At 35.5% G+C, this 18,029-nt stretch overlaps 1 protein-coding gene across 5 annotated transcripts in view; it reads right to left on the bottom strand.

The window, feature by feature from the left end:
• Positions 1-18,029, bottom strand: part of kat80 (katanin p80) — a 108,261-nt gene that overhangs the window by 8,332 nt on the left and 81,900 nt on the right. For 2 of the 5 annotated variants that reach the window (XR_012464489.1, XR_012464490.1), the window contains exon 10: positions 1,053-1,501. Coding sequence is in view for 3 of the 5 variants with exons in the window: in XM_074170916.1 (XP_074027017.1) it covers positions 1,249-1,501 (253 nt within the window). In the remaining 2 variants the exon portion in view is untranslated. Of the gene's footprint in view, positions 1-904; positions 1,502-18,029 lie in introns of those variants that run through there. The other 3 variants (XM_074170916.1, XM_074170917.1, XM_074170915.1) reach the window with 2 other exon arrangements.

Genomic DNA, 18,029 nt, shown 5'->3' with positions numbered 1-18,029 from the left:
TTGAGATATTTTTACCAGAAAACATTCGTAAATAGAATTAACTGTGATTTTTAGTGAAGAATTAAACTTCATTTTCCTTCTCTTGAAAAACTAGAAAAAAGCACTTTCGCGGTTTTGGCACGGGACCGACGATATAAAGAAATAGACACTAGAAAATGGATGGATGTTCGATGTTGAGACCAAACAATCAAAAATCTTTCAAGTAACTGGTAACATTTGCAGCATGGACTTCAACAACAAAAGATATATCAATAGATATTTCAACAACTCAAAGAGAGGAACTTATAAATTTACCCATGGTACAATGCATTTAAGGGGTTGAATGGAAACGCAGATCTTAGTATATCTGGACACAAAAAAGGTGAATGAAACATCTGATGTATAGATGAATTCTAAAAATATTTTTCAATTTTTTAAAATCAAATTGCAAGACAAAGTTCTAGATTCTGAATTGAACCCTATGCAAAGGATTGTAGAAGAGGAAATATACAAATGAAATATTTGAATATATCGTCCTTACAAAAAAAATTACATTAGCACTCAGTCAGGAAAATGCTCTACGTTTGGGTTTATGAAACCTAACTCATCATTTCATCATATGGATAAATGCTGCTGATTCAAGACATGTTTCACATTAGCGAATAAACGTAATCTTGTCGATTTATTTGTACGTGATCATTATATTGTCGAATCACTCAAAAGGTTTCAAATTCAACCTCTCTTACATTTCTTTTATTACCGGTGTTTACCCTAATTTTAACGAATTTAAGTCTTCAGACCTTCAGCCAGCAGAAATCGAACCTCTACGGTTTGTTCCTTTCTTTCTCAAGACTTTGGAATGAAATGAAAGTGAACTGAGTCAGATAACAATTATATCCTTTCTAAAATTACAGTTTAGTCAACACTCGGAAGAATGATTTATTTCAACATGAATATTATAGATTCAACAGATCAATAAAATAAACAAAACTGTTAAAACCGCTACATTTTCAAAAGTTTTTTATAAAAAAATAAAAAGAGATGCTTAAAGCACTTCTCACTTGGTTATTTACCATTTTGTGATTTGGAGTGACAATTCTGGACGAGCCTAAAAAATATCAATTTTTCTCTTCAATAAAGCATCGTCAAACCCCTCAATTAACATCATTCATACGTAGTTATTCAACACACTGGTCCTCCATCTATGAAATTTCGACAAATTCACACACTCGCATTCTTAAATTTGAGCAAACCTAATTTAGGTGGTCGTCAGTCGAGGCAGTTCTGCATGAGTGTGTGGATTTCTTTGAAGGACGATCCTATACCGGGCAGCGTCTGTTTTTTCACAATGAAAGATCGCAGTCGGCTGAGCAGCTCTTGACACTTCAGTGATTTTTGGTACCTCTCCTCTCGAGGAATGTCCACGCCGAAACTCCCTACAGGTGTCTGGGTGTTGCTCCTGATCACAGGACCGAAATGTTTCAATATAAGCTTCAGAGTGTTACAACCTACTGTCATGTACCTGAAACAACAGAAATGTATATCAGTCCCATACAACTGAATTTTGTGAAAGCTACAAATGGAACCTCTTGCGTAGAATGAATCCAGAACAAGCACTGCTCCCAAACAAATCAATCGCAATACTATTCTCAATAAATGTTTCACCAACCAAGTTGGTGTCATCAGGAGATGAAATAGTATGTTTACATTAGTGTTTGACAGACTACACGTTGATTTTAACTTTTAGTCATCAATAGGTAAAAACATGAAAGTTCCCGCTTATCTTCTGTTATATATCTACAGATTACACAACACAACAAAAAAATATTTTTGAATGTTTCCTACACTTAATTAGTCAATTTCTACTAATTTTGGGGTGATAAAAACGAAAATAACAATGAAAAACTTTTATTAGCTCTGGTTTTTGAGATACACAGTACTTAATCTTAAAGAGTTTCTTTTAGAATATTTTAAGTACAAAATTAATAAAAAAAACATTATTCTTAGTGTTTTGACAAATAAAAGAAGTTTGTACCACCAAATTTCAATCAAGTCCATCCGATTCATTGTAAGATCGCTGTCGTTTAGCTTGTCTTTTATAAAACACTTCTGGAGCATCCCTACACACAGACCAGCAGTAGTCTGCAAGCATTGCTTCATTCCAACGGCCCTGATATCTCTGTTCCATTAAGGCAATGTCTTGATGGAATCTTTCTCCATGTTCGTCACTCACAGCTCCACAGTTTTGTGGGAAGAAATTAAGATGAGAGTGAAGAAAATGAATTTTTAAGGACATGTTGCATCCAAGTTGGTGGTAAGCTTGAAGAAGCTCTTTAACCAATGCTGTGAAGTTATCATCTCTTTTGTTACCTAAAAACCCATGTACAACCCCCTTAAAGGCTTCCCAGGCTCTTTTTTCATTTCCTGTTAAAATCATGTCAAAAGCAGGATCATTTACGATTTCACGGATTTGAGGCCCAATAAAGATGCCTTCCTTGACTTTAGCATCACTCAACCTGGGAAACTTTGCTCTCAAGTACTTAAAAGCTTGTCCGTCCTGGTCCATGGCCTTCACAAAGTTTTTCATTAGTCCCAACTTAATTATAATGGGGGAAGGAGAACATCCTTAGGATCTACAAGAGGCTCGTAAACTACATTTTTCTCATTAGGGTTTAGGTCTCGTGTAGGCCAGTTCATTTTTTATGGTGTTCACATCATGTTTTAGAAGATTCCACTGTTGTAGTCTTGACCCTAACAGCTCAGCCTTTTCCTTAGACAAGCGAAGATCTCTTATAAGGTCACTCAACTCTGCTTGACTAATTCTGTGCGGATCACTAGACCTATCGCTTACCTCAAAATCAGGGTCATAGGATGTAGAAGGATGGGTTGCTTCTTCTAAACAGTCTTCATTATCTTCCTCTAAAATTTCATAGTTTTGGGGTGGAGAAGGGACTGGCAAATTGTCTGAGTGTGGTACAGGCCGAAGAGCAGATGGGAGAAGGGTATTTAACCGTTCCTCTTTTCTTCATAGATAAACCTTGCTTAATGGGAGGAGTTAAGCAGAAATAACAGTCGTCTGTATGATTGGTAGGCTCACGCCAAACCATAGGTACTGCAAAAGCCATTGCCCGGTTTTTATTTTTCAGCCACTCTCGCAATATGACGGAACAAGAATTACAACATATATGAGGAGCCCATGATTTATCTTGGTCCCCAACTTTCACACCAAAATAATGTTCATAGGCTGTCTTAACGATAGGTGTCATTTTACGTTTCTGAGCCTTAAATGTTATTTCACCACATATATAGCAAAAGCTATCGACAGAATTCACACACTTTCGAGGCATTTCAGATCAGCACTTAAATTAATTTAAAAATCAACTTCACACGATAATTTCAATAGCAACCACGTGCGTACAATTGACAAACTCACATAGGTTATGTTTACTACTTAAGAACAGCTGATGAGAGGGGTGTTATGTAAACAAACATGTGTACCAACTGTTGGTGATGAAATATTTCATTTGTTGAAAACTCAATATACATATATATAATATAATGATACTATATCTTGAAAACAAGAGCTAATATATAATTTTCATGGTCACTTTCGGTTTTAACACGTGGAAATACATTAAAATTATCTAATTTCAACCCCGAAACAAAAACTTTGTTGTGTTGTGTTGTGTTATTCATCACACTGTATACGATATAAGCTACAAACTATAGATATTATACTGTATGTATTGGAAATGTACTATTTTGATTCTCGTTGGTTCCTATTATTGCAAAGAACACAAAATCCCTTTTTGTATTTTCATTAAAATTACGTGATGCCTTCGTTTCCAGCTTCATGAAAATAACCACGTTGTGATTTGACGCTCTAAAGGAACCGTTGCTTTATTCACCTTCCAAATTCTAAATCGATTCACAGTTATTACACACCTATTCATATAAAAGTGTGCAGTTTCCCTGAAAGTGGCCGTCTTTGGATATCTCTCGAATACTTTCATCATCAACGCTGGTGTTCCCCAGGGACCCATATTTTCTTCAACCCTCTATTTATTGTACAACAACGACTTATTGGAAAAAACCAAGAATCCAATATATTGCTTTGCTGACGACAGCACACTTGTCTCGTCATTCCATTTGGATTCCAGGACATTGACTACGGAGGCACATCTTCATCGGCAGCAGGAGGCTGCATTTCTTAATGAGGATCTGGAACTGATTTCGAATTGGGATTTCGAAAAAGATAAATGTCTCCGAACCGGATATAATGATGTCAGGTCAGACAATTCCGCTTTCTGCTTTGATAAGTTTGTTGGTGGGTAAAATGGACACCAATAAGTCTTGGCACAATTATATCGGTGGAATTGTAAAGGCTTCTCCTCAAAAACTTGGAACACTGTTCTGAACCAGAAAACTGTACATACCTCAGCAACTTTTGATTCTTTATAAAGCTCAGATCAGACGTTCTTTGGAGTATTGTTCTCATGTATGGAGCTCTGCCCCCAATCATACCCTGAAGTTGCTGGATTCGATCTGGAAAAGAGTCATCCGCCTGATAGGAGACGCGAACATCATGTGCAAACATTGATAGCTTCTATACATACTTTCACGGAAAGTGTTCAAGTGACTTGGCACATTTGATTCCACCAAGAGCGGTACATATCAGAAATACGCGACGGACTGTGGCTACTCATCGTTTTGAGGTTCAACTCAATACACCTCGAACTTCACTGTTCAAGAACCTTTTTATCTGGAGAACTGCGTTTTTGTAGAATAAACTTACCGAGAACGTTTTTCAAATGGATGTAATCTCCAGCGATTCAAATCCAATGTGAATCACTACTTTCGCCCAGGCACCGCTCTGGGAGCGCCTTACTGGTTTTTCTGTAGTGCTTGTGTTTTGTCCTTGAAAAAAAATGAGCTTTTTGGAATGGGACCTCAATTCCCGAGTCACACTATGCTATGTCCAGCCTTTTGAAAGAATCCCAAAGTCTAGTATCATGTATCGATCTCAACAGTGTTCAAGAAATAATCCTGAAACACGTCGATTTTTTATGTTAATTTACCGTATTTTAAAATAATAATCTAATATACAGGGTGAATTACGTTCGAGTAATGACGCCACCGTCATTTTTTTTTTAAATGGAACACCCCCATTTTGTCTCAATTTTCGGATTACTCTAGCTGAGTTGATTCCAAAAATGTATCACATGTTGATTCCAATTGGTACAGGGTGGACAAAAATACAGTAGTTGTGTGTGTGCTAATAAAGTAACGCGTAACATTCTTTATTAGGTAAATTAACAATTTTATCAAAAATACTTATTGTCTAGCGGCAATTGGTTTAAATGTAACACCCCGTAGTTTGCTACATGTTTAGAGTAATAAAAATGAGCTGTTTCCAAATATGTTTGGTACTTGAGGTCTAGTAGACAGAATATGAAAGAAATTATTTCTTATCTACATTTATAAAAAACATAGTTGTCTAGTTTTTTGTGAAATATCATTATTTGTTCAGTAATTTATTGATGATCAGTGACAGTTTAGTACTACAATATTTTTGGTATTCGTGAATATTTGAATGATTGCTTAGATTTAATTGGAAGTAGAAATGGAGTTAAGTGTAAAACAAAGAATTGAAATACTTATGATGATTAGGTATGGAGACAGATCGCGAACTCAGATGGAAGTGTGCAATTTGTTTAATGATAAATATCCAGAAAGACCTATAACGCGTTCAACAGTCAGTAAGCTGGAAACGAAATTTCGAGAAACTGGTACGGTTGCAAATGTACGCAAATCAGGTCGTCCCCCTGCAAATGCTGATACAGCATTAGATGTTTTACTGAGTTTTGAAAAAGATGCGCACACTTCTGTTCGTAAAGTTAGTCGCGAAATCGGTGTTGGCAAAACAACGGTACACAAACTATTGAAGCTTGAAAAATGGCATCCTTATAAAATCAAACTTGTGCAAGAATCAAACGAAGATGATCCCGATAGACGACTCCAATTTTGCGAAGAAATGATGGATAAATGTCACCGAGACCCTCTCTTGATACAAAACATTATTTTTTCTGATGAGTCCACTTTCACGTTAAATGATGAGGTCAACCGTCAGAATTGTAGATACTGGGCAAAAGAAAACCCCCACTGGATGCGTGAGCATCATACACAATCCCCTCAAAAGGTAAATGTATGGGCTGGAATTGTACGAAATCGAATCATTGGACCCTACTTTATCGAAGGTAATTTAAACGGGGCAAAGTACCTTGAGTTTTCAAGGGGGTATCTCGTACCTACTTTACGTAATTTATTTCCCAGCAGACGTAATCCTGGAGGTTTTGATGAAAGTTTATGGTTTCAACAGGATGGTGCACCTCCACATTATGCTGTAGATGTTAGAAGGTACGTAGATGAAATTTTTCCGAACAGGTGAATGAATGGTCAGCAGGGTCACCAGATTTAAATCCTTTGGATTATTTTCTGTGGGGTCATCTAAAGAATGTTATTTATAAAACGAAACCAGCAAATATTGAAGATGTACAAGCGAAAATTCGAACAGAAATAAACAATATTACGGAAGAAACCATACACAAGGTTCAACAAAAATTTGTACACCGTTTGGGTTACTGTCAAATACAGCAAGGGCTGCAGTTCGAAAATGTAATATTAAGTCATGTATTCCAGCATATTCTGTCCGCTAGACAATAAGTATTTTTGATAATATTGTTAATTTACCTAATAAAGAATGTTACGCGTTACTTTATTAGCACACACACAACTACTGTATTTTTGTCCACCCTGTACCAATTGGAATCAACATGTGATACATTTTTGGAATCAGCTCAGCTAGAGTAATCCGAAAATTGAGACAAAATGGGGGTGTTCCATTAAAAAAAATGACGGTGACGTCATTACTCGAACGTAATTCACCCTGTATATTAGATTATTATTTTAAAATACGACATAAAAAATCGACGTGTTTCAGGATTATTTCTTAAAATGACCTGTTTAGCTAAAAATGAATTTGTTCCATACCTTACGGACACAGTGTATATCCCCGGCTTTGCATTTTTCACCATTTTGTGTTTAGCTAACTTGGTTGGTGTAATGTGTGTCGACAATAGTGTTGCAGTTTTGGCGTATGGATTTATTCCACGCCTCAGTTTCATTTTTCTATTTGTCATTATAACGAAATTGGTTTTGCTTGTAGTAATCATTGAATATATTTGAATATTCTTGAATATGCAGTACCTAAAAAGTACCACGAATTATTTCAATATAAATTGCAGAAGCTGAAAAACTGCAAAATTTGAAACATAGTACAAAAAATGGGAACCCTGATATACTCCCGAAGTCACTAGATAAGGTTTAGCAACTGTTTGGGTTTTCTTGTGAAGGTACGAGAGCCAACGAAGCAGAATCGTGTACACAAATCTTTGATAATTTTGCTATTAAAATATGAAAAAAGACATAAGTTGTTGATGATTCTAGCGTTTTCGAGGATGTTGTAGCACGAAGAAATCAAGTTAAACAAAAGTACTTATGCCATTCTACCTGAGTTTAGTCCGACCTAGAGATCTTGTTCCGTTCAAAATGTAAGAGACGAGGAATTTTTACGTTCGCATTGTATATATTCACTTCTCAGAGCGATTATCCTATGAAATTACTGTTTTAATATATATTGTTTTTAAAATTAAACTGTAATAACCAACTAGAACTTCTGAACATGTATGATTAAACAAATATTCATGCTTACAGTTTTTTTCAACCTTTATATAGAAGCTTGGCAATTAAAATGGAATTAAAACAAAATCTGTGCACGGAGAACTGGATAAATTCAAAGTAATTCACTAGAATGTAAGATGCCCCAGGAAAAAAATCAATGACTTCAAAATCTTTCTCTACGATAACTAAGAACAAAATCACAAACAAAGAGAATTTGGCTGTTAACAACAAAATGATTAAATATTGTCAAAACACAAAATTCTTAGGACTATACATTGACGAAAGTCTTTGTTGGAATACTCATATTGAGATGTTAAAAAAGAAAATCGTATCAATTTTAGGAATATTATGTAGGATTAGAAATTTTATTCGATTAAAATATCTCAAATGTATATATTTCTGTTTGGTATATTCAAATCTACTATACTTAATTTCAATTTGGGGATTTAGATATTCAGTCTATTTTCCAATTGAAAATTTGTTGTTTCATTCATTCTGTTAGAAAAAAACGCAAACATTCGAATTTGGAATTTAATCAAATAAATACCATCCATGATCATAATACAAGACAAGCAAAAAAACTACTAGTTAAATCATATCACTCATTATTATTTATTGCTATAATTACTATAATAACTTTCAACTCCCTTAATCGTTCCACAATGATTTAGTATAGTTCGAGACGTCTCCGAATATTCTACATTAGGCTCGAACATTTCACCACATTCCAGAATATTCCAACATGGTCTGAAATGTTGTTCAATGCTCTCGAATACTCTCGATTGTTGTGAACTAATCTAAAATTTCCTAGACGGCAAACATTCTCATATCCTCAAAAACACACCTTTCAGGTAAAAACGGAAACCTTCACGGATAGAGAATAGAGACCTACCACACCAAATTGCTCCCTTGATCGTTTCATAATGATCTGGGATGTTCAAGGATTTTCCCGAGCACTCCAGATCATTCCCTACATAGCATTCCAGAATATTCCGGGATATTTTGGAATATTGTGGGATTCTTTCAAATATTCTCAAACATTCTGGACTATTATTGAGGGCGAAACTTTCAGCCCCTATACGTGGACTGTACAAAAATAAGATGAATGTTCGAATTTCTTGAACCCTTAACGGCGCAAAATACGATGACATTTTTACTAATGTTAATAGGCACTCCTTTTCGATTTACGTCATCTTCGCACTTCGCTGCCTATCAGTGAAACAAGAAACTTATTTCCATTCCTAATCAAATTTCTATTATAATCCACGTCATCACACGGTCCTCATAATAGTAATAATAGCCAACAATTCCATTCTCTCGATGAGCGTCAGAAACGCGTGCATATTCAAATCGTCCGGCAGGCCCTACTCGGATTGCTTTTCAATCGGTTTCAACGCATCATAAATAAGGATAATTTTTATTGTCGGTGTTCCGTCCAAAGAAAGAATTCGATTTGAATTGGACCCGTATTCAAATTTCCAATCACACAGTCGAAACCGTAATGAGAAATGCCCTCTCAAAACTGTGACTGGTTATAACGATCTGTGAAATTGATATCGGATGGGAATCGGATGAAAAAGAGGTGGAGATGCTGAAGGAAAAACAGTTGGAACCGATGGAACTGAAAATACTGAGAGAATCGTCTACGAAAGTTTGTGGTTTTCTGTAAAAAATATTGAAATGCGTTATTGTCGGGGATACTTGAATCCGTGGGAGAAATTAATTTTCATTCGACCAGACCACAGGATCTTTTGATATTCGAATATGAAGAAATGCATATCGAATAAATTATTTTGTCAGACCGGTAGATTATGTTAAACGTACTTTGGGAAGATGAAGAAACTCATTATTTTCTCAATTCATTTTTTATTAACATCTGAATTCACGTAACGAATATATTAATTTGTTTACATCACAAACGCTTTTTAAGGAAAGTCTTGCAGTGCGTCAATTTTTATTTATAAAATTACAACACCTCTCTTAAGGCGGCAGCCACATTCAAACAATGTTCGATTATAATTGGCGGTCCAATTTTAAACTCGTATAAAAATTTCTCTTTTATCTATAATTTATAGGGTCACGAATTTTTCAAAATTTGATTTATGGAGACAATTCAATAACATGTTTAAACATAAACCATGACTTATAGAGCAAAATATGATTACATAAAATACATGCCGATGAGACAAGTGATTGTGTGTCCTTCAAAAGGAAGATCAGTTTGATATTCATCTTGAAGGAAAAAACTTTAGTAATATTCATTACTACACTTGTTTAAATTTAAATTAATTAATAATTAAAAATTACTACTGAAGGCTTTACATCAATAACTTTTTCAAATTATTTCACTTGTTCGTTTCTGATCTCATTGCCTGTCTACAATCCGAACTGATCTTTGAAAAATCGAACTTCTCCTTTGAGAATCTCGACACATTGCCCAGGTGACAACATGATACATTTCCTCTTTAAAGTACTCTGTTACTTTCATCTAGTTAAATCTGACGTAAGCATCCGGAAGGAATATTAGTGTTGTAGAGAACCAGCTTTTTTTTTTCGTGAACGTAGAACCCGTGGTTTTCTTTCATGGAGTTTGTTGGATGCAACATACCAAGTGTTGGTCAATAAGTAGGAGCCTATTTATCTTCCCTACAGATGATAAAAACCGATACCCTTTCAACTCTGGAGTATAACACCATAACGTCTTCCTGTTTGAATTACATCCCCTACTTTCCTTCCCGGCAACGTCTCCATCTGGTGGTTGGTAATCCATAAGCATGTTCCTGTGAATCCACGGACTTCCTCCTCGCTCTCTAGCCTCCCCGTGCCTGAACTTTACTCCATGTTACGACGATACCTCTGTCGAACAGGGTACTGTTGATGGGTCGACGAGTTATTCTTCTCGTCTCCTGTGTAGTTGGATCAGCACCCCTACGGCGTGCTGCAGTACTGCTGTTACCTCGTTCGAGCTCGTTCACTTGCGATACAATATACAATAGACCATTCAAAAGTCACTGCCAATCAGGTCAACTAAAAATAGTACTTCTGGCTTCTATTAGTCATATACGATCCCTAGGTCTACTCTCTCTGAAATCAGTTTTCCAACAACGCATTAAGTCAAGCTAGCGTAGAGACACGTAACATATGGAAACCTCTAATCAAGGGAAAAACGACCAATTCCCGCCAAACGGTCATCTCCCGCTAAAAACCAATGAAGCTGAAAAAGTGAAGAGGGGATCGGTGAAAGCACTTGAGCGATCTATAAATAGTCAGATCTCGGAGGAATAAGTTCAGTTATCACCCGAAGACGATTGTGGATACTAACAATCGAAACGTCGTGACATAACTTGGTTTGAAATATTTTAATTTTTATTTTTCATTTTTTGTTAATGATAATTTTTAATTTTTATTTTTCAGCTTTTATTAATATTTCAATTTTTTATTTATTTGGTTGTTGCTTGTATGTTATTTCTTTGTAATTTCAGTTTATTGTTTAATAAAATTGTTATTTTCGGTTAATCTTATTAATTTTTAAATGTTTTTTTCAGGGTTTTCAGATCAATTTATATTATATTAAACAATGGAAGTCCGAACTGATGAAAGTTTTCCGGTTATTCTATGTTGCTCTGCACTACTCCTTTTGTTATTTGCAGTTTTATTCTGCTAATTTTATAGACTTGCTAGAAACCACTATTTGAAGTATATACGATTAGTATATATGACAAATATATTATTATACTGTTATAGCCGACTAGAGCTGTAGTCACTTTCGTAGCTTTCTATAGTAGTATAACCACGCAGATCAATTTTCAATCCCCGAAGACGGGAGGGCTATTCTTGAATCACTAGTCAAGCACGTAGATTCAAGAATAGATCTTCTGAATTGAAGTCTATCTTGTCATTTATTTTATTTCGTATATCACGAGACCATGATCGCTAGTTTTTCGCAGTTGTGTGAACGCCTCTTCTCAGAAAATTCCATTTTCTAAACTCGCTCAGTCTACAGATGATATGAAGCTAGTTGTCCTTTCTTTATTACATCGCTCGAGTGGAATAAACTTCCGGAGAACGTATTTTCAAATGGATTTTATCTCCAGAGATTCAAATCCAATGTAAATCACTACTTTCGCACAGGCACCGCTCTTAGAGCGCCTCAAAGATTTTCCTGTACTGCTTGTGTTTTGTCCTCAAAAAAAGGCATTCTTTCAGCGAGGTTATTCTTCTAATTTTATAGAATGCTAGTCATTATTTGGACTATATATGATTTGTAAATATGACAACATCGGATTTGCTTCTATGTTATTGTAGTCTGCTTCAACTACAGCTGTTTTGGCAGCTTTTTAGAAGAATAATACCGCAGATGAAGATTTCAGTTACTTTTGAAATTGTCGCTTGTCTGAACCTCGAACTAGGCTTCGAATGGCCGTATACACTGACCAATAGAGTCCGCAACATATGAGATTTTTCAACTTATATCTTTATTTGAATATTACTGGAGTTTTTTCCCAACACCAAACCATTATTTTTAACACCTCGAAACGTGTTTCGATCACCAAGTGATCATCTTCTAAAGGAAGTTTGATCTTCTTCTTGAATTTCATTTTCTCAGGAAAATAGAGTACCCATATAACAATTTATTGGTTTATTCGGCATTGAAAATTTTTTATACGGTGAACCGTTTTCGAGATAGAGGGCGGAGAGCACGCGGTCACAGCATCACTTCAGGTCAACCGGTGCCTCCGGTCGAAAACGCGCCATATATAGTTGATGAACTATCGATAAATCAATGATTATAAATATTTGTCAATTTTTATTAACTATTATATTACATTTTATCATTTTTTTCCTAACTCATCCACTTTTTATTCAGTATTAATTTATTTAACAACACTTACCTGCCCATATAATTGCAGAATTGTTAATGAAAATATAGGAATTATATTTGAATTTCAACCTAATTAATATTTATAACTTCTTACATGATGAAAAAAAAAACAAATAAATTATGAATTAATCTTTTTATTAAAAAATATCATTGAATACATTTATTTTTAATGAAAGTAAAGAAATGGAATAAAGGGTACAAAAACTACAATTTATAATTTTAATCATCTTCTTCCTCTTCATCGTCGTCTTCTGGCTGCTGGTAAATTTCAAACAAGTCTTCATTATCGTCTTCAACGACATTTGTCTCAAGTTCTTCCATGATTTCGGGGTCAAAGGTTCCATATTCGTTAATGTCGCTCTGATATGGTAGAGCATTGAGACAAGCTTGCCCATTACATTGGCCACAAGCTAAAGACCATTGCAAGCCCGCTTTCCTGCATCCGCATCGCGAACCACAACCACTCTTGCAGTTGCAGAAAATTGTATTTAGCAAATCTTCTGGAGCAGGTGATAAAATTGTCATGATAGGCGAAAATCGTTTCGCATTGCCCAACCCCATACCTGGGGTTCCAAATCATGTCCTAACCAAGTTTGAACTTGATAATATACACGGTTGAAATGTTGATGAGCAGCTGCACTTGTTGGTGGAATATTTGAAAGCTGCACAGGTTTATTAAGTTTTGTAGACTTGACGTAATGCATATAACGAAGATGATCGAGACTTTTCACAGATTTCGGAGCATTATAGACTGCCAATAAGGTTTGAGTTCCACTCTCTAATAATCTCTGGGCCGAACAATTTTCTTCCTCAAATACTGCAGCTAGTTCATTCAAATTTGTCAGTTTCTCAAAAACTTTTAAAAATGATTTTTTCCCTTTTTAAAAAGCGCAGAAGTTGTGTCACAGCCACTTAATACTTGCAGAAATAAAATAGGTTTTTTAGATTACCTTTCCCAATTTAAAAAAAAAAAAAATTTCTCTTAATTATTTTTTAATTTTAGTAAACGGTTATCAGTATTATTGAATAGATTAATGCATGAAGAAAATGATAAAATATAATATAATATAATAGTTGATAAAAATTGACAAATATTTATAATCATTGATTTATCGATAGTTCATCAACTATATATGGCGCGTTTTCGACCGGAGGCACCAGTTGACCTGAAGTGATGCTGTGACCGCGCGCTCTTCGCCCTCTATCTCGAAAACGGTTCACCGTATAAAAAATTTTTTTAAACAAAATTTGTATAGAATTTTGTATTCTACAATATTGATAATAAACAAATAGCAAAAAACCCATAGGAAATGAGATATTTCCAAAAAAGCGCAAAAAACCGATTTTTGTGACCTTTGACCTTGAAATTTAATAGTTGCTTACACCCTACCATATGTAGGTTTTGAGACAACTTTTAGGGTGTCAATATACAAGTATTTACAGACTTACAGCTGGGTATCTCGAATTCCGAGATTCTTACCTAATTTAAGCTTAAATGACTGGATTACATATAAATTATTTGAAAAGTGACTGTAAATGAAAAGGGAACGAAAATATTGAATTTGATGACACAGTTTTTATTTCAACTTCAAGTATTCTCCAGAGGAAGTATTATCTCGAGTTAATCCTGTTACTGAAAGTATGAAACAAAATCAATTAAATTTTATCATATGATTAATGATGTTATTTCCTTAGAAGCTTTTGTTGGATCAGTTCGAATACAATCAATTCTGTCTATACTTGACCTCATTCAACCTTCCTCTCAAGTTTTGGGAGATTCAACAGATTACCCGAGGGAGCCTATAACTCTTGAATTTACTAGCTATATTAGAAAGAAGTATGTACGTAGGAATAGTTTTTTTTTAATAATAAATTACAGTTGTACAGATTGAGGATTGTAGAATACATTGAATATTAGAATATTTAATCCAGTTTGCTATATTTTTTTTATTTTCATATTATATTAATTATATTATTAAATAATGCATAAAATCATAGTTTAGGTAAATATTTTGTGATCTATCGACTTTGTATACTGATTTTACATATAGAACTTATTTCCAAACATGATTTTTCGTGTACATTTTATTCCATGTGGAGAATTTTTCATTAATTGAAACGTTAATGGGTTCATATACACTTCCATAATTAAATTGATAATTATAGGCTCCGTAAATTTTACGATTTGGCAATGTTGATTATTTCTATTGTTCCAATTGGTCAATCGAACAAGAAGCGGCAATAGGGCCATGACGTCACCACCCTACCACATTCGATTTTTAATAATGAATTACGGGAAAACTACGGTACTTAGAGAGATGAAACAAAGTGCACTGTTTTTCAATTTAAAATTTCTATCAACTGAACTATAAACAAAAAATCATGAAACAAGCCCATTGCAGTCTCATGGATGTGAATCCATCCATAAAAACATTTATATACAAAGTTTCATGTCTAAGTTCCAGTCTTTATTCTTAAATTGTGACCTTAAAAGTTCTCAACTGAGCTAAAACCTCAGTAATGCGCATGTTAACCAATCTAATGACATGCAATTAAAAATAATATAGTTGATGAAATAGTTGAACTGTTGAATAGTTGGAATTTCAACGGTGGGAAAAATGTTCGTTGTTTTGAAATTATCTTAATTTATGCGATTCAGTTGAGAGTGCAAAAATTATGCGATCACACAATCACGCTCCGATTAGTTACACTGCATGGCACTTGTCTCAATGTTTGAGATTGAAATTATGCTGGTCACACTGAAATTCCTCAAAACAATGACAGAAACTGAGACGGAGACTATGCTGTCTAAATTGGTTCTGAACTCATACGATGAAATAACTATTATTCTGTGTTGCACATTTGTTACCAATCGATTTCCGCGTTAATCATTTCAACGGTTTCAAAAATGATGTATTCAAGCATCGCCCAAAAGTTCATTGTTTGTTGTCATCGCCTAATCCAATTTTACCCCATCACCCCTCCTATGTCTTATGCATATTACCATAAACTATCATTGAGCAGGCAGACAGCCAAGTGACGAGCCAGACAATGCGGATGGTGTCGAGTTGCTCTTCTGATCTCTTCAAATTTCGACGTGGAGGACACTCGAAAATTTGAATAAACGACGTTGTATGCAAACATTCGGCTCAGGTATACGTTTCTCCTTTCTCACACAATCGCAGCAACGGGGACGAAAAGGGTTGGACGTGTCGAATTGTCGGGGCGAACGTTCGAGATTTTCCGATTTCGTTTATATGGCAGAGACGCGTGTCCCGTTCGGGGCACCAATGAATCGCTAATGCGAATAACGAGGTGACCGTTGACTGAAAAAAAGGCGAATCGTGATCGACGCTGCCTAGATAATTCGTTCGGAACGGTCGATTATATAGGATTATTTAGGCGTCGCGTAGTATCGTGTTAAGGTCAAACTTATATACGTTATTATTGGTACACGGAAAACCCCCTTTCAACATTTACGATTATTATCATTATAGATAATAATTACTGATATTGTGGTGTTCGTCGAAAAAAGGTACATAATGTGTCAAAAAATGAGTTTTAATGGTTTCAGACACTAGAAAGCATGCTATAACTTGCGAAAAAAAATGTTCACACCTTCATTTGGTAAGTGTATGTACATTCGAAACCATTCGCTCAAAAAGGTACGACAGGTTCTACGTTGCTGATGCGAGAACTATTCAGTTGTGGATCATTCAAATTCTCCTCTAACTCAGCATATTCCGTTTCACAATTTTCTGATGAAATATTCAAACCAGAATTTGCAGAAGATTCATCTTCATTATACATACCTCATCGTATATTTTCACTTCCCGTGAAAGTATCTATAGAAGAGTATCTATCAAGGTTGCATGTGATGTCTCAAATCAGGCGTATAGCTCTTTTCTGGATGGAATTCCAGCATCTTCAGCGTATATTTGGGAGCAGAGCTCCATACATGAGAAAAATACTCCAGAAGAAGAAGAAGCTTTAAAGAAGCTGCAAAGAAGAGGCTATAAAGCATTAAAAGTTGCTGAGGTGTGTACAGTTTTCTAGTTCGGAACAGTGTTTCAAGTTTTTGAGAAGCAGCCTTTGCAATTTCAGCGACATGATTGTGCCAAGACATATTGGTGTCCAGTTTAACCCCCAAACAAACTTATCGAAGCAAAAAGCGGAATTGTCTGAACTGACATTATTATATCCGTTTCGAAGACATTTATTTTCATGGAGAAAACTGATACCTGGGTTTTTGTGGCATTGAATTGAACCTGGTTACTTTCATCCCAATTCGAAATCACTTCTAGATCCTCATTAAGATATGCAACCTCCTGCTGCCGGTAAATGAAATGACGAGACAAGTGTGCTGTCGTCAGCAAAACAATATATTGGATTCTTGGTTTTTTCCAAAAGTCGTTGATATGTAATAAAAAGAGAGTTGGAGACAATATGGATCCCTGGGGAACACCAGCGTTGATGGTGAAAGTATTCGAGAGATATCCATCGACGACCACTTGCAGGGAATGTTCTTTCAGGAAGCTGAAGAGCCATACACAAATCATAGCATCGAAGTTTGGCCAGCAAACCTTCATGATGCCACCCTCATATCATTTTGACCGTTTCGAACTCTATCGAAAATCTCTTGATTTTTTTAAATAGTCACTCGCCTTCATTTTAATAAAATAGGTTTTATGAAAAGTAATAATTTACGATGAAATTCTCACGAGAATTACGAAACAAAGAAAACATCCCATTCCCATACACATGCAACTGAAGCTACTGCCACCAAGGCCGCACCAAGGGGGATCAAGGTGGATTGGTGGATCAAGGTGGATGGAATTAATTATTGGTCTGTCCTCTCTGGACCTGTACGTTAAGGAGGTTGCGTTAATGGTCATGTTACGATTGCACACGGCTGGTATGAACCTCGAAGTAGGAATGGGTCAATTGAGACTGAGCCTATGGCGAGAAGAGCTCACTGCGCAACCTCTGCTGCAGGCAACCAGTGATGCATTTGTACCCAGCGTTGTGGTTAATAAACCCTACAAAATACAAATAAAACAGAACACAGAGTCAGATGCTACAAATGCAATACGCATATTTACAGACGGCTCAAAAACCAAAGAAGGCTCAAGATGTGGAATCTACTTCAGATCACTGAGCCTAAGGATTTACTGGACAATGGGAAAAATACCAGCGTGGTTCAGACAGAACTGGCCGGTATCTCAATTGCCACAAAAGAAATAATCAGGAAAGGAATGTCTGGCAAAAAAATAACAATCTGCACTGATAGCAGACAAGCCCTATTAGCCTAGAACAGACAACGTGTTACCTCAGGCCTAGTACTAGAGTGCCACCAAGATTTAGCCAAAGCCTCGGTAGATAATAACATTATCCTGAGGTGGACGACAGGAGTAAAGGTAATCGCATT

Source organism: Leptinotarsa decemlineata, unplaced genomic scaffold, assembly GCF_025532065.1.
Source record: "Leptinotarsa decemlineata unplaced genomic scaffold, Ldec_3_MD MMD2_tig00000008_RagTag_RagTag, whole genome shotgun sequence".
NCBI classification, from domain to species: domain Eukaryota; kingdom Metazoa; phylum Arthropoda; class Insecta; order Coleoptera; family Chrysomelidae; genus Leptinotarsa; species Leptinotarsa decemlineata.
This window is presented reverse-complemented; position numbering and strand designations above follow the sequence as displayed.